Here is a 23,359-nt window from a genome sequence, read left to right on the forward strand (position 1 = left end):
CTGAGCCACTCCGCAGAAATGGATTTAGCTGGAGGGACAAATGAAAGCCATCCAAGACTTTGAGTAAATACATTTTATATGGAACGAGATAATAAAATAGCGTGCATTTTATTTAAAACAAACCAAGCGCTGATAAAAATATATATCACTGCTGCTGTGATTCCACATCAGACCTTAACAGTAAGAACTGGGCACTGACTTCATTCTTCACATCATGTGCTGGGCCTGGCAGAGGACGCCCACCGCCACCAGAGCCTCAGAGGAAGAAGGAAACCCCTGGTGGAGAGGGCTCAGGTGGCAGGCACCCTGCCCCTCTTGGAGGTTGGGAGAGGAAGGGGCCATGGTGTGCAGCTCTGGTTTGTCTGCTCTGCACTCCCCCTGGGCCACTGGGGTGGACCCTGATGAGCGACTCCTTAGTGGCAGTGAGTGGAGGGAGAGGGGTGGAGAACTGTCCGGAGCTGTGCGGACGAGAGGAGTCCTCCTTTCTCCTTCAGTGTCTCTGAAATCCCCACAGGGGATCTGATGGCCACTGCAGGGTCCTACTTGCAGGCACAAGCCTATGAAGCAGTCACCTTTTGCTCTGGCTGAAGGGGAATCAAGATTCCGAGAGGGAAAACTCTCTTCTTGACACAAAGCAGCCACAGTGCACTTTCCTACATACAGTACAGCGGCGGGCAAGCAGAGGGCCCTGCTGGCTCGGATTAAGGCACTTGTAACACACTCAATGTACATCCTCATTCCCAAACCCTTTGGGAACTACCCCCAGCCCTTCCCCTCAGGTCCCATATGCCCTGCCTCTTCCCCCTCGCTAGGCAATGAAGAGGACAGGAACATGCCTCGAGGGACTGTGGTTTGGGTGGAGTGCAGGGCTAGGAGGAGACAAACAGGAAGGAAGCTGGGGACTTGGCAGAGGAGGAGCTCCAGAAGGACAGGAGAGCGAGAGCATGAGAAGAAGGCAAGGCAGGAGGAGAGGGGAGCCGGCTGAGTCACGGGAGACCAACGGCAGGGATGTCCACTGAGAGCAGAGGCACAAGCCACAGGGGAGACCCTGCCAACCCGGCCTGACTGAGGCAGGCTGGGAGCAGAGAAAGGGTTAGGACAACCAATTCCAGACAGAGAACCTCAGAAGATGGGGCTCCTGGGGACCATCATGGGTCATGGTCTTCCTCCTTCTCAGCTAGGGGGTCTGGTGCAGGGACGAAGGCTCTGACAGTTCAGAGACAGGGCAAGAAAGGGGCCGGGGGCCGGAAGGAGGGCTGTGCGATCCAGAAGCAGTGCAGCTCTTTGGTACGGTGAAGGTGGCCTTGTCCGGCGGCCTTCTCACTCCTCCTCCACGCTCCGGGGCCCCTTGGCCGCCCGCCTCTGCCGCCAGCGTAGCTCCTCCACCTGGCGCTCCAGCCCCCGGACCTTGGCCTCCAGTTGGGCCCCCGAGGCACGGCTGCCAGTGAGCCGGCTCAGCAAGGCGTAGAGGGTCAGCAGGGCCAGGAGGAGCAAGGCCCGGGTGGAGGGGTCGGGCACGGACCTCACCAGGGCCACAAAGCCGGCCAGGAAGAGAACAAGCTTCAGGCCCCACAGGATCCGCCCCAGCAAGGCCAAGACCAAGCCAAGGAGCAGAGACAGAAGCCAATAGACGACTAGGGCCCCTGCTCCCCACAGCAGGAACGTCTGGACCTGGCTCGGGCTGAGCTTCAGGCCCTGGGTGAGGTGGTCTCCTGGAAGAGGGAGAGTTACAGAATCAGCCAACCTGGAGTGGTCAGGGCACAGGGGGCAAGAACCAAAAAAGGGGGAGGAGCTACACCCCCTTACAAAGGAAAAACCCTTTCCCACAGGGTCACAAAGATAGGAGCTTGACTCTCAGCTCCCGCTCCTGCTGGCTGGGCGTAGATAACTGCCCTTGGTTGAACCGGTTCCTCTGCAAAATGCGAGTGATCCTCTGGGCTGCGGGTAAGGGTTAAATAAGATACTATGGCTTAGCACCATGCTCTGCCTGACATGAAGCAAACACCTGGGAGGTGGCAGTCATTAGCCCGCTTTTATGCTTGCCTCTGGGGAAACCCGGCAGGTGTCAAGCAGCTGGGAAAAAGTCTGGGCCCTGAAAAGATAAAGTCCCACCAAAAGGAAGTGACAGGCTAAGCTCCGGGAGACCTGACCAGTTCTCTGGCGCTCACCATCCACTCCCAAGGCATTCAGCAGCTGTGCAGCGATCCCAGACAGCGCGAAGAAGGCCACTGAGATGGCTGAAGAGATGGCCCACATCACCTGGGACAAGGTCTGTGGAAACAGCAGGGCAGGAGATGAGTCCACAATCAACCATGCTCCTTCTCCTTTAGGCCTCTGACCCCCGCCCGGGCAAGGCCCGGGACGAACGGGTCCCACCTCCTTCTCAGCCAAAGGTTTGCCCACCAAGCAGGGACAGCAGGCCGTGTGTCCTTCCTGAACTGGAACTCGGGACATCTGTGCCCTCATTCAACTGACTTGCCAGAATACTTTGGTGATGGTAGTAGATGAATGTGTGGGGGGAAATCAACAAATCTCTATGGTAGTCACTCTGTGAAATTGGGGTCTTCCCAGGGAATCACGAAGTTGTGTGAAGCAACATCTGTGAAGGGTTAGGAGGTTTCAGTGAAAAAGGGGTCAATCAGCTCTACTGGGTGATGGATGTTACAAATGAGCGGCTGGACTGTTTAGAATGACCTATGCAAAGACTGTGATGCCACGCCTGGGATGCCCTTAGGGAGGAGAGACAGCCCTGCCTTACGCCCTGAGTCAGACCTACCTCTACCTCTACAGGGTTCAGGTCTTGATATTTTGCCAATTTAAGACTTTAGGTCAGATTTAGACCAAAGTCAGACTCTATCGTCATTCAGCGACATCGGTTTATAAAGACTGGTTCATTTCCCAGTGTTTCTGACAAGAAAGGGCAGGAAGACGGGAAAGAGCTAAAGGTCCCAGGGCAGGAATCAAACAGTGGGACTGCAAAAAGCAGGTACCGTCTGGCTTCATTTTGTGGAATGTGGGGCTCTCTGCACCAGGGATTATGACGCACAGAGGATGTGGAGCCAAGACAGGGGGACCATGAACGTCTCCCCCTTTCTCTCTCTTCAATGTGTGTGGTCACAACAGGGACCACCGTCCTTACCTCGGAAACCAGGTGCATGGTCTCTGGCCCAAGCCAGTCGTCCAGTGTTCCCCGCATAGAGCGACCTATCTGGCTCAAGAGATCAACTGGGGCCTCCTTCTTGTGCTGGCCTGGTGGCACAAAGTCTGCATGGGACTGGGATGATGCTGAGTGGAGGAGGACGAGGGCCACTAGGACCGTCAGGATGACTTTGAGCACATGCTTGCCCCACGGTGAACTGCTGTCCGGGCCTGCCATGGCGGGGTCTGCCAGGAGAGAAGCACAGGGTGAGCAGGGAGCCAGAACTGGCACGGACACCCACTGGCCCAGCTATGACTTGCCCCAACACCCTCCTCCACCCCTACCCTGTTAGCTGAGAAAGGCGGAACTGGGCCTTTCAACTGAAGCTGGGCACAACCATCTGACTCATGGGTTCCTCCTTCACATTCTTTACCACTTGCATATTAATTAACCAGCAAGTATTCTTCAATGCCTTCAGGTGGATGAGAAGAGCTAGGATTATTCCAGTTCTAAAAATCCCATTTCTGGGCCTTAGGTGCTATGAGTATTAAAAAAAAAAAAAAAGTGTGAGACTGTAAGGCTTTGTCCCCAGGGAGGTTATAATCTACTTAAGATAAAGCTGATATAAAAAAGCAACTTAAAAAATAGCACACAAATATGATTACTGCTGTGTAACGATGTAAAGGGAAGCGCTCAGGTACGTGCTTGAGCAAGAAAGAACGGCACATAATGCCATCTGCTCTGCAGGACCATCGTACGAGGTGGGTATTAACCTCCTCGCCCTCCTGGTAACAAATGAGAAGAAGTTGAGACTTAGGAGTTAGGCATTTGCCCAAGGTCACTGGGCTAAGTAGAAAGGTCAGGACTTGAACCTGAGCTTCTGCTTCGAACTGCACACTCCCTGGGAGTGAAGGTAACACAGTGGATCTCAACTGGCTGCTCAATGGAATCACCTGGGAGCTTCCAAACTACCGATGCCTCTGTCCCGAGCCCACAGGTCCTGGTGTCTGGTGTCACTGGCTGTGACCTAGGTTTAGACCTGCAAATCTCCCCTGGTGATTCCACTGCGCCAAGATGAGATGCGCTGACACAGAATGATCTCAACTCCCCAGCCTCCAAGGCAGACAAAGGGTTAAAGCACAACCTTTAGGGAAAGATACTGTTATTAATAAAAAGCGAACCACGCACCACCTATCTTGTACAATCGCCGCCATCAGGTAGGCATTGTTATACTTTTCTCCATTTTACTGATGAAGAAACGGAGGTGGGAGAAGCAGTAAGTGGGGAAACCAGGATTTGAAACCCAGGTGCATCTGATGTCGGACCTCTGGCACATGCTGCCCAGCTGGGTCATCTCCAAATTCAGTCTCAAAAGTGATTTAGAAAGTCACGCAACAGATTATTCTTGAGCTAAAATAAACCTGGCATCTACCAGTCATCTCTGTGATTTACTGGTGACAATTCACTTAACCACTTTGTGCTCTGAGCTTGCCTAACGTGATGCTACAGGCAAGTTAAGGCCCAACAAGTACCAATTCACTGAAGCAGGTGTGGATCAGCCAAAAAAAATGTTTGCCAAGTCTACCTTCCATTTGCCACAGTGCTTGAGAAATGTCAAACAGCACCAGCAAATCCCGTTCTCTTCCAGGCTCAGAAATAAACCTGTAGGTGCACGGAGTTTCCGTGATTGAGAACCGGCGATCAGAGGCTAAGCCAGGCCCCAGGTACAGGAGCAGCCAGGTATCTGAAGTGTTTGAAGTTACCAGATCACTCGGGGAGTTGGCCAGAAATGGGAGCCACCAGGATAGAGAGGGAAGAGGTTCCCATTCTTACTTAGTGGAATGGAGAAGAGTCCAAGAAAGAGTTATAAAAATTTCATATCCGTGCACTTTCTGGCCCAGAAACAGCTGCCCTAAGTTCCTCTTGAGGTCTGTGGAATCAAGCAGGGCTGCAAAACACGCATTCATGGGGAGAGACCTCAGGCCGGGAAGCCTTTTATTCTACTCTCTTTGGCATAAATCAAGAACCAGATGGTTCCTGCCTGCCAGTGGTCAGACGTGAGGAAAACACAGGTCAGTTCCTGAGTTATCTGGGTCATAACCACCCTGGGAACTTAAAGAGCAGGGTTGCTATCTTCGGTTGGGTCCTATATCCAAGGACCTCTACCAGGAGGGATCAGATGTCGTCTCCTCTGTTTTAGAAGGTCAGGGTGACGTGAGCTGCTCCCCCCATGGAGCCTCCGGCATTCTGCGCTAGCCTCAACTTTCAGGCAGCCATTTGCCCCAGTCAACGGGAGCTAGGGGACCTTGGAATAAACCCTCCCCTGTGAAGCCATCATTGCCTTGCCAGCTGACCTTTTGAAATGCACCAGAAACCAAATCTAGCAGGATTCTACAGTGTGCCCTTTGCAGATAAGGGTGCAGCTCACTGGCTGGTCTGTTTCTTCCAATTGTTTTATTTAACAGGATTCCCTCTCATTTCTTCCAGGTCCTTTCTAGGCAGCAAGGATCAGACTCACTGTTGTTCACCTTCTCACTGCAGCCCAATCAAATACTTTTAATAAAGAGAAGCCATGGCAGTCAAGAGCCACGCAGTCTCGAGCTCTGAGAGGAAGTAGGTCTTAAACATCATCTCCTGCAATACCTGGCCTCAAATGGTAGGCATTCAACAACAACAAATTGTATATGTGTGTATTTATATTTATGTACACAAGCGGCCACCTGCCCCAGTTGAGTGTGTCTGTATCTTGTTAAGCATATGTTTATTTGTGTATGGGTGTGGTGCTTTATAATTTACAAAGTGCTTGTCTCCTCACCATCTCATTTAACTCTTACAACAACCTGATAAGGTTCTGTGATTCCACATTTTACTCAGAAAACTATGGCTTAGAGACGTCAAGTGACTTGTTCAAGCTCACACAACGGGACTGGGCCTTGCCTCCAGAACCCAGGATCTAAATCCTGCCTCTTTGTTCCACACCCCTCTGCTGCCTCAGAAAGACACGGTCCCTGCCCTCAAGGCACTGAAAGTTCCACCACCTAGCTCAAAGGGAGAGGACATCCAGATTCCCACTGGGAGATGACCCACCTGCTGGACTTAGAGGTCATGGTTTTGTACCAAGAGATATGAGGACGGGAAAAGATGGCGAGACTTGCCACTTCTGTCCAGGTTTCTGTAAGATGGCTCAGGCAGGGCCAGGAGAACCCGGCTCAGCTGGGAAAGTGCTTCACTTTACTAAGGTAGTGAGGAGGCACTAGATGTTTAGCTGTGGTTTGCCAAGAGGACAGGGCGGGGCAGTCCACACACCCCATTGCCAAGGCTCCTTCCTCTGGTTAGCTTCCTTTCACACCGTGAATCACTACGTGGCAGGAGGGGCAGCTGATTTAGTGCCCTCTGCTGGCCCTGATTTTCCCTATCATTGCTCAGAGCTGCCCCCCATAGAAGAGTGGTTCTCAGCTCTGGCCGCCCATCAGAAAGGTCTGTCTGTAGAGCCTGTTCAAGCAAGAACGTCTGCCCCAAGAGGGGCCACCTTAGACTCTCCCAAAGAAGGGCTCAGGATTTTGTTTTTAGAGCCCCTAGAGGATTTCTGATATGCATAACCAGACAGCTGCCACAAGCGATCAGCAGCGCAGGAAGTCTATTTTAGGCAAAGCCTCCAAAGTGTGGCAGTAGACAAAGGAACCAAGACTTGCATCCCTGACTCAGTTCTGCCACAAATTAGAAGCCACTACCTTATGCCTATTCCTTAATCTGAGTTTCAATCTCCTCAATGCAAAATGGGGTTAAGCAGGGTTAAGAACTACTACGCGTTTCTGCAAGAGCTTTGTAGACCTTAAGGGTCAACAGAAATGTTGCAGTACACAGACAGCCAATATACCACTCATTACATTGTAGCCTGATTTAGCAGTTTATAGGCCAGCCTCCTCCATTAGCCTTTGACCGCCTCCGGTTAGACTTGACAACTTTTTTTGGAATCCTCATCGCCTAGCACAGAACAAGGACTAATAGATGGTTGTGAAACGAATATTAGACGACCGCCAAGAAGCTGTGAGAGTAGCAAGGGAGAGGTGGGGAGAAAAGGCTTATTTTTAAAGTTGATCCAAATAGGCAGCGGCCACCGGAGAAGCACAGCTGCGTTGAAAAGAAGCTCCTTGATGGGGCGAAGCTGCCACTGAGGAAAATGAAGTCAGCGTCCCGGCAGGTGGGGGCAGCCCCCGCTAAACCCCTGAGAGCTGCTGCCCAGCAACTGTTTGGGGGCAGGGCGACGGGCAAAGGGGCAGCTTCCTCCCCAGGGCCCAGCCTCCCCCAGACAGGGTGTCAGTGGCATGTGCTATTTCAAACAGCAAGTCCCCTGCCAAGCCTTGCTGGGTGGCGTCGCTGGCAAGGGACGCGGCGCGGCCCATGGGCTCGGGATACCCCAAGGGACTCGGGGTACCCCGAGGGGCTCAAAGCAAGGCCGCGGGAAGCTGGGCCGTGAGGTGGGGTCGAGGGGGCTCAGCGCCAGCCTCGTACCCCAGCCTGGCAGCCGCCCCGCCTCAGCCGGACCTCTGAGCAGAGCTCCGAACCCTCTTCACCCCGGAAACGCGCGCCTCCCTGTTACCTAGTAACGACGCCCCCTGTTGCATAGCAACCAGGATCCGGGTCCCCAGTTTGTTTCCCTCGCCGGGCGCCGTCGGACCCCTCCCCACGCGTGTTCGCCAGGCCTCGAGGCCCCACCCCGCTCCCACCTGCAGCGGCTGCCGCCTGCCCGTCCCGCGTTCTGCCCCTGGGCCCCGGTCTCCACTGGTACTCACCCGGCTCCGGCCACTACCGCCCTTCACGTGCGACTTCGCTAAAACGCGCCACCAAACCCGCGCCTCAACTCCGGGGCGTTGGTTTATCGTCTGCGCACGCGCAAGGCGGGATGAGCCTGGGGACCAACCAGTCCCCCTCCCAGCCCAAACCCTGAGCCGTGGGCGCATGCGCCCCTCTTGATCACGGTTGCCACCCCATCCCCCTTTTCCCAACCAAGCATTCCCATCGAAAAAGAGTGGGATCGGAAGTTTGAGCTGGGAACGGAAGTTTCTGGCAGGAAAGGGGGAAGGAGTGACTATAACTGGGCTGTGAAGTAAATAAACTGATCTTTGAAATTCGGAGTCAAAGCCTATCCCTCTCTTCAATACTTCAGCATTCCGGGCAATGTAGTTTCGGGCTAGTCAGTGCTTCCTGGGGCCTTGTGGGAAATGTAGTTCTAATCAAGAGGCACCTGGTCTTTTGAGGAACTTTCGCGCTAAAAAGGCACAAAGGAAAAAAGGTGTTAGAGGAGCAGTAAGAGGTGCCAGCGCTTGGAAGTTGCATCCGCCCCCTCCGAGAGCAGTTGCACACCCGGAACCCTGCAGATGGCTCCCAATTGTTCACTCAATTTTAGAGAAGGAAAGGAACCAACTTCCAGACCCCATTTCTAAAAAAAAAAAAATAAATAAAAAAGGCAAGATCGTGAAGGCGAACAACAAGGGGTTTGGGATGAGGCGATCCCTTGTCTGCTTTGTGATTCTAGGCACGTTGCTTCATCCCTCTTGACCACAGCTTTTCGCCTTTCCTATACAGTCCTAAAAATATCACTTCACTTCACAGTAGGGTGTGGAGATTCAATCAAGTTACGAGAGTGAACATTAAAAAAAAAAAAATCCAAGTTGCTGTCTGAATACCTCTCTCACATTGGCTGCCTTAGGAAATCTCCCCCTTAGATGTTAAAACAGTTCCTGAAGCTCAACATTCTAAAACAGAACTCTTTTTTTCCCACCCTCCCTGGGTCAGCCTTCTAATTGTGCCTTCTTCCCGGACTACACAACTCAGCAGTAACCAGCCTGTCCCCTCCTCCAGTTGTTTCTTTCCTTGAGATGTTTCTCAGCCGCATCCATCTTCCTAACTAAGCTAAGGTTCTCTTTCTTCCAGAACAGGCTCTGGTAGCATCCTGGGCCTCACCTTGCAGCTTTTCTAACAGTTACAAATTTACATTTGTTTGTGAGAGGTTTCTGATTTGTAGGACTACCAATCTCAGGTCACAGATTGCTGTGCAAGAAATGTAACTCCCCACTCCCACCCCTGCTATGACAAGTCAGTTTCTTTTCAGCTCTTTTCCATCTGAGTAGTAGAAACAGTCTCACTTGGGGGTTCTTCCTACCTTGGTTTTCAGAGTGTACACAGTGTTTGGAAAATTAACACGGGGCCGAAGTGTCACTAATCCTGTCAGTTGAGCTGCATTGTCTTGCCTACTCTTCCATCAGTTGCCCACACAGGTTGCCACTAAGTTCACCTGAGAAATGGAGCTTCTTCTGGGTTACTGGCCAACATGTCCCCTTAGTTCCCGAGTAGCAGCAGCCTTGGCCAAGGGAGCAAGGCAGAGAGCTCCTTCCTCAAGGTGCTAACTTACAGCTACGCATATACCCTTTTTTACTATGTCTTCCTTCCCTGCCTAGGGGATCTTTTGCTCCCCTGTGAAAGTTTGAGATTGGGGGGCGTGGGGAGGACTCTGAGATCAAGTTCTTACCTGTAATATTTACTCCTATTATTAACCCTATATCCTTTCTATCCCTGAGGGGCTGGCTTTTGAAATTCACAAGCCTTGAAAGGACTGCCTGTTTTCTCCATTCTTCAGTCACAGCCCTAAGCTCCCCAGGATAGGGACACCTCTGCTTTTGCTCACAGTGGTATCCCTAGTGCCCAGGATAGTGCTTGACTGGCACACAGTAGGTACTCAACAAGGATTTGTTCAACAGATGAATTTCTGGCTCTCTTCTTCCAGTCTGTTCTCCTCCAACTTATCCAGTAAGTATGTTCCAGAGGAATCTTTTGGAAGTGTAGCTATCACTCCACAGCTCAGCTGCTGTTCTGCTGCCGGCCCAATCAAGTCTAATTAGCCTCTGGTTCAAGGCCCTGACTAAATGCATCCATTTCATTCCCTATCAATCCAAATATTCAAGATACTTGGTGTCAGGCAGCCTGTCATTCAAGCAACAACAGTTATGAAGTTCCCACTATGTGTCAGGTGCTGTGTTAGACTCTGAGGAACAACAGTGACCAGAACAATGGTCCTGGTTCCTGATGTCACAGAGTTTAAGTCTAGTGGAGAACACAGATATCAAACAGACACTTGTAAGCAATTAAATAATCAAATGATTATAGCTACCAGAATGGCTTGAAGGAGAATTACAGGGTGCTTTGGGGTCTAAACTTCAGTCAGGGGTCAAGAAAAAGGCCCCAGAGGAAGTGCCATTTAAGATGAGATTGAAAGTTTACTTTGGTGAGAATAGGAGGGGAGGAGAGGGGAGGAAGGTGAGCCAGGCACAAGTAGTGGAACCAGCCAGAGGGGCTAAGTTTGAGGATTTGAAAGGCCAGTGTGGCTGCAGGGAAGAGGAGGTGTGATGGTGGGGGTCAATAGGGGCTAGATGGTGCAGGACTTGGGGGCAAGTTTTCTCTGCCAGAAACACTCTCCCTCATTCAGGTCTCGGCAAAAATGTCACCTCCTCAGAGATGCCCTCCCTGAATATCTTGCTTAAAGCAACCCATCTCTCCCAGCCACACCACCTCCTATCCATCTTTCTCTGATTTGTTTTATTCTTAGCACTTACCACTCTGGAATTTTCTTCTGATGTATTGATTGTCTCTGCCACCCCACCACCCTGCCCCCCTCCAAAAAAAAAAAAAAAAAAAAAAAGAATGTAAGCTCCAAGAGAGCAGAAACCTTGTTCACCATTTGTATCTCCAGTTATCAGAGTGGAGTCTGGCACTTAGGAGGCACCCAATCAATATTTGTTGGATGAATGGAAAGGCTGGGGAGTAGCAGGAATAGATTTTTCATGGAAAGTGGATCACTGGCTATTCTGTAAAAAGTGAATTAGAAGGCTAGGCTGGAAGCAAGACCAATTAGGATGCTGTTTTACTGCTGCAGGGGAGACATAATAGTAGTTTGGACAATCTTGCTTGGATTCAGGGATAATGATAACAAACCTGAATATGTATATCGTACTGGCTATGTGCCAGGCAAAGTCCAAAGCACTTTTTATTTATTTTATTTATTTTTAAGTAGGCTAGAAGCGGAGCTTGAACTCTCACAACCCTGAGATCAAGACCTGAGCTGAGATCAAGAGAAGGACGCTTAACTCACTGAGCCACTCCAGCGCCCCCCAAAGCACTTTTTAAATATTAACTCCTCACAACAACCCTATGAGCTAGTTCAACCTTTGTTATCATTCCCCCTATTTTACAGATGAAGAAATTAAGGCAGAGAAGTTCACACAGTTTACTAGCTGGCTGGGCTGGGATTAGAGCACCCGCAATCTGACTTCAGACTTCAGGCTGCTCTTGGCTACTATGCCATACTGCCCCTCAAACCTGTAAATTTTATTCCTCTCTCCAAGCCTTTGCTCATGCTCTTCTTCTTCTTGGGATGCCTTCTGTTCTCCCCTTCTATCTGAATATTGCCTACCTGTCAAAATCCAGCTCATTCACCCCTCCTCAGCCACGAACACTTCACTGATCACACTTGTTTGTCCTGCTTTGTCTGGATCCCTTATAGCCCACACCACGTGTTCTGTACATGATTCCTTAGAACCTCTTATAGATAGCCACTTAGAACCCGACAGAGCCGAGCTGGAAGGGGCCTGGAAGTCATGTAGGAGAGGGGTGTAGAAGGTGATGACTTGCCCACGATCACAGCGCAAATTGGCAGTAGAGGCAGAACCAGAACAGTTTTTTTCCTCAGTGCTAGTGTCTCTGCCCATCTGCATCTGCGCTTTCTTCGCGGTCACCTAGCCCTGTCTCTCAAGGCGTAGTCGGAGATACACCTGCCTCAGAATCACGTGGGGCACACACGAAAAATGCAGACTCTCTAAAGTAGACCCCAGGAAGATGTATTTTAAAAAGTTCGTTAGGAAATTCTCATACACTCCAAAGTTTGTAAGACGACGGTCTCAAGAAAGTGTTGCTCAAAACATTGGCTTTAAAAATCCCACTGCATTGTGGGAAATGTAGTTTGGGACCTCCTCGGCCCCCGTCCCCGGGAGCGCTTTACGGAAGGCGCCGAGTCCGTCCGGAAATGGCCGAAGGTTCCCTGGCGGGCCCTTTCCTGCCCGGTTGCATTCTGGGAAAGGGCAGTTTCCGTTAGGTGCTGGAGGCTGAGGCGCGCGACCGGCCGCTGCCCCACGTGAAGCGCTACACGAGCATCGCTCGGCTGGGTCGCTCCCCGCTAGCCGCGGAGCGTCCCGGAAGCAGCGGGGAACCGGAAGCGGCCCGGGGGGGGGCGCGCAGAAGCGAATCCCGGAGCCCGGTGTGAGGCGCCTCGGAGCGCAGCGACGGCGCCATGTCCCTGATCTGCTCTAGTGAGTGTCGGCTGCGGCCGATCGCGGGTCGCAGGGGGCCGGAGCGCGGAGCGGGAGGAGCTGCGGGCCGCTGCGGCGCCGGGGTCGGGGCGGAGGCGCAAACAGGGCTCCCTGGGGGCAGGGCGGCGGCCTGTCAGCGCGGGGGTCCTCCTCCTCCTCGGCGTGGGGTGCATTTGCGCAGCGCTTCACAGTTTACATAACGCCTCAAGTTTATTGTCGCAGACGTCACTGAGGCCAAGCACCTTGTTTACGCAGTGAACTGAGGCCTGGATGGAGGGAGCTGGTGCAGGGAAGCAGCTGTGGTGTAGGAATCGGGCTTGTGCAGGATCTCCCTTCCGATTGGCTTTGTGATCTGGCGCAGGCTCTGGGCCTCAGTTTCCACATCTGCAAAAAGAGGGCATTGCACTGCATGACGTCTGAGGTCCCGCTCGGGTAGTCAGAGATTCTGCAATTTGCGAAGGTCACATAGCAAGTTAGAGGCAGTGACAGGGCTGGAATCCAGGTCCCTGGCTCCCAGCCTCACCCTGTACGACTACCAAACACAGCGCACATTTATAAAGCTTTTGGTTGACGCGGCGCTTCCAAGTCCGTGATCTCATTTTATCCTCACAAGAATTCTCCAAAGCAGAAAGGAAGATCGGGGTTTTACAGAAGACGATGTAAGGCTGGAGGAGACTGTGGCGGAGCTGGGTGGTGGAGGTCGTTTCTCCGACCCCAGATCCATGCTTTTTTTCCCCTGCCTTGCACGGTCTTTCCTTTTGGTATTTTAATGCGGCATGCAGATGTTTTCCATTCTCACTGTGTCATCAGGTTACTAGAACATCCCTTTCTCTATTTGCTTCCAACTGGAAGCGCTGTGCTCTTCTCAGAACCTCTCCATGATTGCAAAAGGAGGGAGGAAGGAAGGGAAATGAGGGCCAGATAAAGGAATCTTTCATAGTGAAGAAATTAAAGTTTGCAAAGTATTTTCACATTCATTGTTTTCTTTCAGCCTCGAGGAAGGTTTTTTTTCCATATTCCCAGCACCATCCTTTGTTTCATTTGATTGTGTTTAGATGTTTTTGTTAGATGTTTACTGGATGCCTGCTGGGCATCTACATTGTACTGGAAGTCAGACCAGCTGTCATCCCTATCCTGAAGGGTGCATAGTCTACTGAGGCAGGCATGTCAATGATACCTCTGCTGGGGGTTGTTGTGAGGATGAGTCAATCTATGGAAAATGTTTACAGGCATGCTTGGCACCTGATGAATGCCATGTAAGTGTTTCTTCTTAATGTAACACTTGTAATTTCTTGTGATAATCCATCTTGGCTTTAGACTGAGATTTGAGTGGCCATGTGTATTCCGGTGTCCTGGAGTATAATGGGTGCCTGGGTATCTTTGTTCCAGACGGAGATGGGCGGGGATTATTGACTGCTCTGTAGGTACGTGGCACATCGTAGTCATGCGGTAATTGTTGGTTGACTACCTGTCCGGAGAGTGATGGAGAAGCTAGTTATATAGCTGAAAAGATGCTGGGGACACTGCAAAACTGGTGTCATGTCCTGCTTTCTGTTAGTTGAATGTGGGGACGTGTGGTTTTGTTGGGGCCAGTTGCCTGTGAGGCATCCCTTTGTCCCAGGGTCCCTTTCACCACTCCAAGCTCACTGCCTGCCTTTTCTCCACAGTCTCCAATGAAGTGCCAGAGCACCCGTGCGTGTCCCCTGTCTCCAATCATGTTTACGAGCGGCGGCTCATTGAGAAGTATATTGCAGAGAATGGTACAGACCCCATCAACAACCAGCCTCTGTCCGAGGAGCAGCTCATTGACATCAAAGGTGCCTGGTGGCTGGCCTCCGACCAGGGCTGTTTTAGCTCAGAGCTTGAGAAGTTGGGAGGTGGTGCCAGCGCACTGGAGGAGGAGATGATGTTCTGTTAATGCAGGCTAAAGGGAAAAGAGGTCGGGGAGAGGAAGAGTCCCCGGGTTATGGTTCTTCATACCCGCTTTCCCTCTCTTGGCAGTTGCTCACCCAATCCGACCCAAGCCTCCCTCTGCTACCAGCATCCCAGCCATTCTGAAAGCCTTGCAGGATGAGTGGGTGAGTCCGTGGAAGAGAACTGATGTCTCTACTTGAAGAGAGGGGACCACTGCTCTAAGACTTGGGTTGGGAAAGATGGAGCTTTTTTTTTGAGGGGCAGGATGATAGTGGAGGAGGAGCCTGGTTGTTGAGCTCACACAGATCTGGGTTCCACACTTAGCTCCCTTGCTCATTTGCCATATGACCTTGGGCAATTTGCTCATATGTGAGTCCTGGTTTTCCTGACTGTAGGACAAGGATTTGTGCCAATCTCTCAGGGTTTGGGGGAGAATTAGAATAAGGTTAGAGTATAAACCTTGTGACATCAGGGATTTGTTTTATTCATCAGTATATCCCCAGCGCCAAGAGCTGCACTGTATGTAATAGGCTCTCTAAAAGATGGATGAGTGAATACATCTTGAGCGACTGTCTTGCACAGTACCTGACACAATGAGGGCAGTCCATAAATGGCAGCAGCAGCAGCATTCTTCCCTTGTGGGGAGGTGACGGCCTGACGTTGAGATTTGCCAGTAAATTAGAGGAGATGGGGGTGCAAAAGAGCGGGCTCCCACTCCTCTCTGTGCCCAGTATTTGGTGTGGGGTAGCAGCTCCAGAGTGGCTGCCAGCACATTCCTGGTCCCTCATTTATCGCTTGAGTTACTTGTACTGGTACAGGTTATGGGAATACGGGGCAGTGTCCTCTTGATCAAGGGCTGACTCTTCTGTTGGGTGCTTCCTGCTCCTCCCTACCCCCTCACAGTGGCGTTTCCCTTCCCCAGGATGCAGTCATGCTGCACAGCTTCACTCTGCGCCAGCAGCTGCAGACGACCCGCCAAGAGCTGTCCCATGCTCTGTACCAGCATGATGCCGCCTGCCGTGTCATTGCCCGTCTCACCAAGGAAGTTACAGCTGCCCGAGAAGGTGCAGCCTCGGCCCCACCATCCCCCACTCTGGGCTGGTCCTGCTTTGTAATACCCCATTTCTAACGTGTTCTTCTCTCGCAGCTCTGGCCACCCTGAAACCACAGGCTGGTCTCATCGTGCCGCAGGCCGTGCCAAGCTCACAGCCAAGTGTTGCGGTGAGTATGCCCCCCCACCCCAATCCACAGCCCCTGTGTGCGGTGTTGCACATGGTTCTTCTGCACATGTCTTTGGCTTTCTGTGCCTCCCTAACCTTTAACTTTCTTGTCTTCAGGGTGCAGGCGAGCCGATGGATTTGGGTGAGCTGGTGGGAATGACCCCCGAGATTATCCAGAAGGTAAGTTGTGGGAAGTCACTCAGTGGGAATGCTCGTGGGCCCTCACTTCTCACCCTCTGCCTTGAGTCCAGTATGAATAGAAGTCCCATCCATGTGGGACTCAAGCAGAGGGGTGCAGAGCACAGACTCAGGCTGCACTGCCCACGTTCATGCTTTGTTATCACCTCTTAGAAGCTTTATGACCTCGGGCTGACTTAACCAACACTGTATCTCATTTTGCTTGTTTCTAAACTGAGAATAACAGTGTCTACTTTGTAGACTTTTGAGATTACTTATAAGTGCAACTTGTCGCTTTTACTGTTAAGGGGGTTCTTTGCAGATTGTAAAACACTTTGTTACACGTTTTCATGTGTTTTCTCTGAGCGAGACAGAAGGGGAATTGCCATTTTTAGTTTACAGATAAAGAACCGGAGCCTAAGATTCAAAGGCAGAGCGGGCCAGATTCCAGGGCCAGCACCCTGTTGTGCTCACAGAACTCGCCTTGTGTAGGAGTTAATTGTTTGTGTCTTGTCTCTGCTGACCTTGCATCTCCGCTCTCTTGATGGTGTAGACTTGGTGTGGGAGCTGGTTCAGGTGCTCACTCTGCCATTTGTCACTGCTGAGGCCTTGGGGACCTGGGGAAGTGACCTTACTCCTCTGAGGCTCAGTGTCCTCCTCTGTGAAGTAAGGTCAGCACCACCTCATCAGGTTGGGGTGTGAGTAAGAAGAGGGAATGCCCGTAAGGCCTTAGCACAGAACCTGGCAGATGACACTTGCCGATGTGACCAGTGTCCAGTATGCTGCTGCCCTGGCAAAGCAACTTCTCTCATGTTGCGCCTGTTCCTCTCTCTCACCCAGCTTCAAGACAAGGCCACTGTGCTCACCACGGAGCGTAAGAAGGTGAGTCCTCCCGGAGCCAGAGGAGCCAGGGGAGAGCTGGCCAGTGAAGGCGGCTGCCGCCTTTGGGGGAGGGGGAGGTCACTGCATCCTGCACTCACTGCCGCTCTTGTTGGGGGGCTTTTGCTTTTTCTCAGAGAGGGAAGACGGTGCCGGAGGAGCTGGTGAAGCCGGAGGAGCTGAGCAAATACCGGCAGGTGGCATCCCACGTGGTGAGTGGCCAGGTCCCCGGTAACTGGGAGGCAGGGTGCCCCCCCGTGGCGTCTGGGCCGGTGTCTGGGCTGGGCGGCCAGCATGGGGAGTGGTGGCTGTAGAGCTGTGCACGGCCCCGGCCCGGGCTTCTTGCCCGGCTGCAGAGCTCTCGGGGCTTCTCATCTTGTCTGGTGCTGGCTTTCCCAGTAATGCCGCAAGGGCGGCGCTGTGTCCAGGCAGAAGGCCAAGTGCAGTGGATGAGAAACCCAAGTCGCTCTTGTTCCCCGGGCCTGGGGATGGAATGGGGGATTTGTGTGGCTTTATGGCCGGCCTGCATTCCGCCACGACTGGGTTTGATGTTGTGCCCTCTGTTCAGGGTTTGCACAGTGCCAGCATTCCTGGGATCCTCGCCCTGGACCTCTGTCCTGCCGACACCAACAAGATCCTTACTGGTGAGAGCCAGCCAGGCCCAGCAGGCCAAGGCAGGGAGGCTGGTGGGGAAGGTGCATGCTCCTTGTCCTCTGCATGGTCTGGGGACAAAAGTACCTTCTTCAGCAGAGGGACCCAGCTGGGCGTGACTCATTTTTGGATCTCATCTGGGTCCTTTCTAGGTGGGGCGGATAAAAATGTTGTCGTCTTCGACAAGAGTTCTGAGCAAATCCTGGCCACCCTCAAAGGCCATACCAAGAAAGTCACCAGTGTGGTGTTTCATCCTTCCCAGGTAAAGTGTTCTGCCAGTCACCCTGGGTTTCTCATTCCTGAGGCCTGTTGCAGTGGCTTAGGGTCGCGGCCCAGTCACCCAGTGCCCTGCTGTGTCCTTGTTGAAGTGAATTGGGCCCAGGGAAGCGCTGAGCCTCCAGAGTGGGCACTAGGCCTTTGTTTGCAGTAATGGGGTTGCCCTGTTCTCTGTAGAACCTCCTAGAGCAGTGGCCTTCAGAGCAGGGGAAGAGAGGAAACGGAGAGCTTGAATAAGCATATTCACAGTCATACGTTACGTTAGGAAGAGGAAAAACCCTACAGTATCTATAATACAAACTATGGAAAATAAAGCTCAGCAAAATCTTGACTCAGCATATCTGGGAAGGACAGGTTTGTCCACATTCCCATGGTCCTATGGGGTTGGGGGTGGGGAATTTGATGTTGACTATTGAAAGTGGTGTGGGCTTAAATAGATGGGTGCTGGCGTAGGTGGCAAAGGCAGCTCATTAGACCAGATTACTGACCTTACAGGATTTGAGTCTTGAGGTCTGGGACAGTTTGGGCCTCAGACTGTAGGGAGAGTGGTTGAGTCTGTGCTTCCCAGACAGTCAGCCTTTTCCCTGTCCCTTAAGGAAATTAGAAGTAGATGAATAACATGAATTTTTTATGGAACTAAATGTATTTACTTGTTGGTTTTTCATTTACTTTAAGTTTTATTTATTTATGTAATCTCTGTGCCCAACGTGGGGCTTGAACTCCTGACCCCGAGATCAAGGGTCACATGCTCCCCCGGCTGAGCCAGCCAGGAGCCCTAAAACTAAATGTATTTCAGATGGAAAGCACTCCTTTCTTGCCGACTGGGTGTTAATATGTTATGTCTCTTATAAAATTGTGTTGACGAACCTGGGTAGTTGGTTCTGCTGTACAGTTTTTAATGTCCTAATCTAAATAATTGGTGGCTGACACTATGTAAGTTCTCTCTGCCCCAAATTTTTTTGAGGATTAACTTGCTCCTGCAGAGGTGAAGTGTGGGAGGTACTGGAACGTGGAACATGCCCTTGCAGCCCCTCCTAGCCCCAGTGCTGCTCAGACCTCTGCTATCCCTGTCAGTAGCCAGTAGCTATGTGTGTCTATTTAAACAAAGTAAAATAAACTAAAACAAAACAAAAAAAAAACCTCAGTTCCTCAGTTGCACTAGCCACATTGCTCTCTCTGGCCCTAGAAACGGTGTGGGAAATTATTCTCTGGTACAGCTGTCCTTCTTACCTCTAGGTAGTTAGGCTTCTTCGTCTAGGCCATCGCTGTTTGATTTACCATTTTAAATAGCAGTTACCGTTGGCTCTCTTAGGCATCATTGGGTGGATGGATGGCTCTCGGCAGGACAGGGCTGAAAGAGTAGCAGTTGTTGGGGTTATGGCCGTCCCCAGCCCCCTTTTGTAAGATTGTTATGGTCCATCTCTTCCGCTTTCCTTTCAGGAGCTGGTGTTTTCTGCCTCTCCAGATGCTACTATCAGGATTTGGTCGGTCCCGAATGCCTCTTGTGTGCAGGTTGTTCGGGCCCATGAGAGCGCTGTGACAGGCCTCAGCCTGCATGCCACTGGGGACTATCTCCTGAGCTCCTCTGACGACCAGGTGTGGTCCCAGCCTGGACGCTGCAGAGGCCTGCTGGTCTCCGAGCTTGAACATCCTGGGAGGAGGGAACATCTTGCCAACACCAGCTGGTTCCCCAGAACCCCAGAGGAGAATTGTTCCTCTGCTCAGAGGGGCTAGCTTTGCGAGAGTTTGCCAAAATAGGGTCCCTGCCTTCCTGAAGGGCACCCACTTTCTTACTGGCTCCATTGTCTCTGTTTTTTCAGTACTGGGCCTTCTCTGACATCCAGACAGGGCGTGTGCTCACCAAGGTGACAGATGAGACCTCTGGCTGCTGTAAGTCGCTTCAGAGGTGCTGGGCTCTGTCTTTTGCTGCTTATCATTTTTTTCTTATGTTTTATTTAGTCATTTGCTCATTTCTTCTTAAAATAACATTTGCCGCCAGCACCTTCCAGGTGCTAGGCATTGTGCTGGGCATAGTGAGCAGTGTGAAGAGCGAGGAACCTTTCACTGTGTTTGTCTCTCCCGTGGGCTCTGACCACAGCTCCGTCTCCCTTTCCCACAGCTCTCACCTGTGCGCAGTTCCACCCCGATGGGCTCATTTTTGGGACAGGCACCATGGACTCGCAGATCAAGATCTGGGACTTGAAGGTAGGACATGGCAGGCTCCATCTAAGGCCCAGGTTCTGAGCTCTTGACTACGAGATGTGATTAAATGCTGATGGCACCTGGCCCTGGGGGTATCCCAAAGGTGGAGAGACTGTGGCCGTGTGTGTGTGTGTGTGATGTGATAGGTGTGGTCCGGGGTTGCTGGGGTGGGCCTTCTGCTTCTCCCATTCCTGCTAGTAGTCCTTCCCGGAAGGATGGAGCAGGTTGGCTCAGAGGTAGGCATTTGGTGAACTCCATCTTCTCCCTCTCGTGATCAGTGGGTGATGTTGTGCTACCCATCGTCCAATCGTAGGAGCGCACCAACGTGGCCAACTTCCCCGGCCACTCGGGCCCCATCACTAGCATTGCCTTCTCGGAGAATGGCTACTACCTGGCTACGGCGGCTGATGACTCCTCTGTCAAGCTCTGGGATCTGCGCAAGCTTAAAAACTTCAAGACACTGCAGCTGGATAACAACTTTGAGGTGTGCCCCCCCCACCCCACTCTGTCGGTTGTGGCTCCTCACTTGTCGGTTATTCACCAAATTGATCTAACTTCTGTTCATCCCTGACTGCCCCGTAGTTTCTGTTCTCGTGCGACCTCTCTCCTGGTTCTGGCAGGTGAAGTCACTGATCTTTGACCAGAGCGGTACCTACCTGGCCCTCGGGGGCACGGATGTCCAGATCTACATCTGCAAGCAGTGGACAGAGATTCTTCATTTCACAGGTAGGGTCTGGGACCCCAAGGCCCCTGGGTGCCCTGGCCCAGAATGAAGAGGGCAGATACCACTGGGCTAGGAATTTCTAGGGGCGGGCGTGAGTTTGCCTAGGCAGCTTTTCATCACTACCTGAGACAACAGAGTTGAGTGGCTAAGAAAATGAACTCAGAAGTCAGACTGCTGGGCTTTAAATGCCAGCTCTAGCACTTCAAGTCCACTTCAAGCTGTGCGACATTGGACAAGTTGCCCCGTCTCTCTAGGGAATGCTAACAGTGCGTACTCTACAGGTTGGTCGTGAGGTTTAGGTGAGTTTGTGTGTATATGAAGTTATCTGTGTATGTGTGTACACATGCGTACAAACAGAGGATGTAGCTGTGTGTATGACATACACGTGCGTACATAGAACAGTGTCTGGCACATAGGAAGGATTTGCCGTTGCTCAGCATTGCATCTTTGTCTGCTGTGGGATGGAGCCGTGACTGAGATCGGCCTTGCACTAACGGAATTCCCACCCCGCTCAGGAAAGCGGAAGTGGAGCGAGTTCACAATCACTTGATTGCACTTGTGGATACTGGAGAAGAAAAGTAGTGCGAGCACAGTGGATAGAAAGGCTGCGAACCTCCTCTAATAGTTGTGTGGCCCTGGGTACATGACTTGCTCTCCGAGAGCTGCAGCTTCTTTTTTAAAGGTCACACTGGCACTGCTTTGCAGATGTCCCAGCTGGAGCCACAGAAGTGGCGCGCACAATGGCAGAGTGCCCGCTGCACGCCGGGGAGCTGAGCGAACGGCAGCTGCTTGCTGTCCTTGTTGATGAAATTCTCCCCCTCATCAGCAGGGCGTGGGTGGGCCCCAGCATGCTCCTCCCGCCCCCCATCTCTCGCTGAGCCCTGCTCAGTGTGTGTGCTGCAAGGGTGTTCAGGCCTAGCCGTGACCCTTCGCTGGACTCCGGGGTTTTGGAGTTGAGTGAGGTAGAGCAGCGGGCTGGCAGCCCAGCCTGGGCTCTCTAGTCAGGGTGCCAGGTGTTAACCCTAAACCTAGAAGGAGTTTGCTTTGCTGCTCATGAACTACCTGAATCCAGGGCGGCGTGTCACCCAGCTTTTTCTGCCCTTGGCCCAGCCCTGCTCTGTGTTGGGGCCCAGGTTCCCTAAGTGGGAACCCCCTGAACTAGAACATGCTAAGAAACTGTCTCAGTGATAAGCAAGGAGTTAGCACTAACTACAAAGTACAAACGTATACCAGGCAGTTGAGCAGTGAGGTTTTACACTGAAGTGAAAACTCAGCTAAATCTGTAAAACTAAGGTTGTGAGAAGGGGAAGAACGAGACCATGTCAGCTTGGTCTGTCGTGCCCTCTGCCAGCTCCCAGTCGCTTCTGGCACTTAACCGAGCAGAATTGCAGTTGCCCCGAAAGCTCAGGTGGGGTCGCTGACGTTCATCTGTTAATTCAGCCCACAACAAAAACTCAAGAGCGCTTGCTGTATGCCAGGCGTCAGGTAAGGCCCTAGGAACAGGTGGTGTGCAGGCTGGACTAGCACCCTGCCCTCGGGGGTGTAGAGGCGACTGGGGAAGGAATACATGAGCACTGACCCGGGGAGCAGTGGTTGGATTTGAGAGCGTGTCCTCTGGATCAGCTCTCAGCTCTTAGGAGGAGAAGCCTCACCACTGCCTCTTGTCTCTCTCCTCAGAGCATAGTGGCCTGACCACAGGGGTGGCCTTTGGGCACCACGCCAAGTTCATCGCTTCGACGGGCATGGACAGGAGCCTCAAGTTCTACAGTCTGTAGGCCCTGGCGCTTCGGATCTGGGAGCTGGGCCTCATCTCAGTAGCGGGGTAGAATTAGGGTGGGGGGGTGGGGGGGAGGAAGGGGAGAGACTACTGGGGGAGGGGGGTCTCTGGGGCGGGGCATTCACATCATTTCACTCTGGTCTGGGTGGTGACCTGAGAGCCACGGCGGCGGGGACCACCCTCATCCATGCCACCTCCAGCCTGACAGGAAGGATCATGGGAGGTAGAACTGTCACCCTTTGAAGGCTCGGGTCGGAGCCCAGGGCCTCTCCTCATGGCGTTCATTGAGTTTCAGTTCCTGGGAGATGGGGAGAGGCTGAGCCAAGGGAAGTGTGAAGGGGATGGGCATGAGGGCTCTTGCAGGTTTTTGTAAGCAGTGATTTAGTTTCATTAAAAAAAGAAAACAATAAACGGCACCTCCCTGTGTGTGTCTATAAAAGGAAGCCCAAGCTGGGAAGGTCGGGGAGGGAGCACATTTGCCAGAAAGACTTTCACGGCCCTTCACAGCTCTGCAGGCCTCGACCTTGTGTTTCAGAGTCATTCATCTGTGTCACCAGATGTCGCTCGCGTGCTGCGACTTCCTTGTGGGGTTGCCTTCCACAGCAGCCGAGAAGAGAGGGGGACATGAGGGGAAAATAGCCTTTTTTTGCTGGTGAGGAAGTGTGAACCTGTCAGGAAGGAGTCTTCTGCTGTGGGTGCTGCAGACCCTGTCCCAGGTCAGCTGAAATCCAAAAGATCTTCCAGACTCTGGCTTTTGAACATTGGAAGTAGAGCTGGTTTCAGGGGAGACTGCCAGTACAGTAAAGCAACAGATGAGATCGCCAACGCCTCTTCTGGGAGTGGAAGTAGGGCTCCTTCGCTACTGAAAGTGGGGTGGCCTCTTCCACGTGATAACGAAGCTGAAGTCTTAGTGCTTATTTGCTAAAAGGGAGGTGGGGTGTTGCTGGCAGGGGAAGTTTCTAAGGGGCAATGACAGAGGTGGGCCGCGGGGCTGGGGTGGGGCCCAGGGAGGTCTTCAGGACCCTGGACAAGAGCAATCCC

The 23,359-nt window shown here is 52.2% G+C and overlaps 2 protein-coding genes across 2 annotated transcripts; one reads left to right on the top strand and one right to left on the bottom strand.

Annotated features, from left to right (window-relative positions):
• Positions 1 to 89: 89 nt before the first annotated feature.
• TMEM109 (transmembrane protein 109) lies at positions 90 to 8,092 on the bottom strand. The gene is made up of 4 exons (XM_025879066.2): positions 7,933 to 8,092; positions 3,140 to 3,384; positions 2,169 to 2,271; positions 90 to 1,712 (listed from the first exon to the last, which is right to left on the bottom strand). The coding sequence occupies exons 2-4, from the start codon at positions 3,374 to 3,376 to the stop codon at positions 1,321 to 1,323; spliced, it is 732 nt and encodes a 243-aa protein (XP_025734851.1). The 5' UTR covers positions 3,377 to 3,384; positions 7,933 to 8,092; the 3' UTR covers positions 90 to 1,320.
• A 4,162-nt stretch (positions 8,093 to 12,254) lies between these two features.
• PRPF19 (pre-mRNA processing factor 19) lies at positions 12,255 to 22,729 on the top strand. The gene is made up of 16 exons (XM_025878995.2): positions 12,255 to 12,498; positions 14,166 to 14,315; positions 14,500 to 14,576; positions 15,335 to 15,476; positions 15,560 to 15,633; positions 15,750 to 15,812; positions 16,650 to 16,691; positions 16,826 to 16,900; positions 17,257 to 17,332; positions 17,492 to 17,601; positions 19,056 to 19,211; positions 19,436 to 19,505; positions 19,735 to 19,820; positions 20,131 to 20,301; positions 20,438 to 20,543; positions 22,219 to 22,729. The coding sequence occupies exons 1-16, from the start codon at positions 12,480 to 12,482 to the stop codon at positions 22,314 to 22,316; spliced, it is 1,515 nt and encodes a 504-aa protein (XP_025734780.1). The 5' UTR covers positions 12,255 to 12,479; the 3' UTR covers positions 22,317 to 22,729.
• Positions 22,730 to 23,359: the final 630 nt, after the last annotated feature.

Source organism: Callorhinus ursinus, unplaced genomic scaffold, assembly GCF_003265705.2.
Source record: "Callorhinus ursinus isolate GAN/ISIS: 27379988/994484 unplaced genomic scaffold, GSC_fseal_2.0 scaffold51, whole genome shotgun sequence".
Taxonomy (NCBI): Eukaryota; Metazoa; Chordata; class Mammalia; order Carnivora; family Otariidae; genus Callorhinus; species Callorhinus ursinus.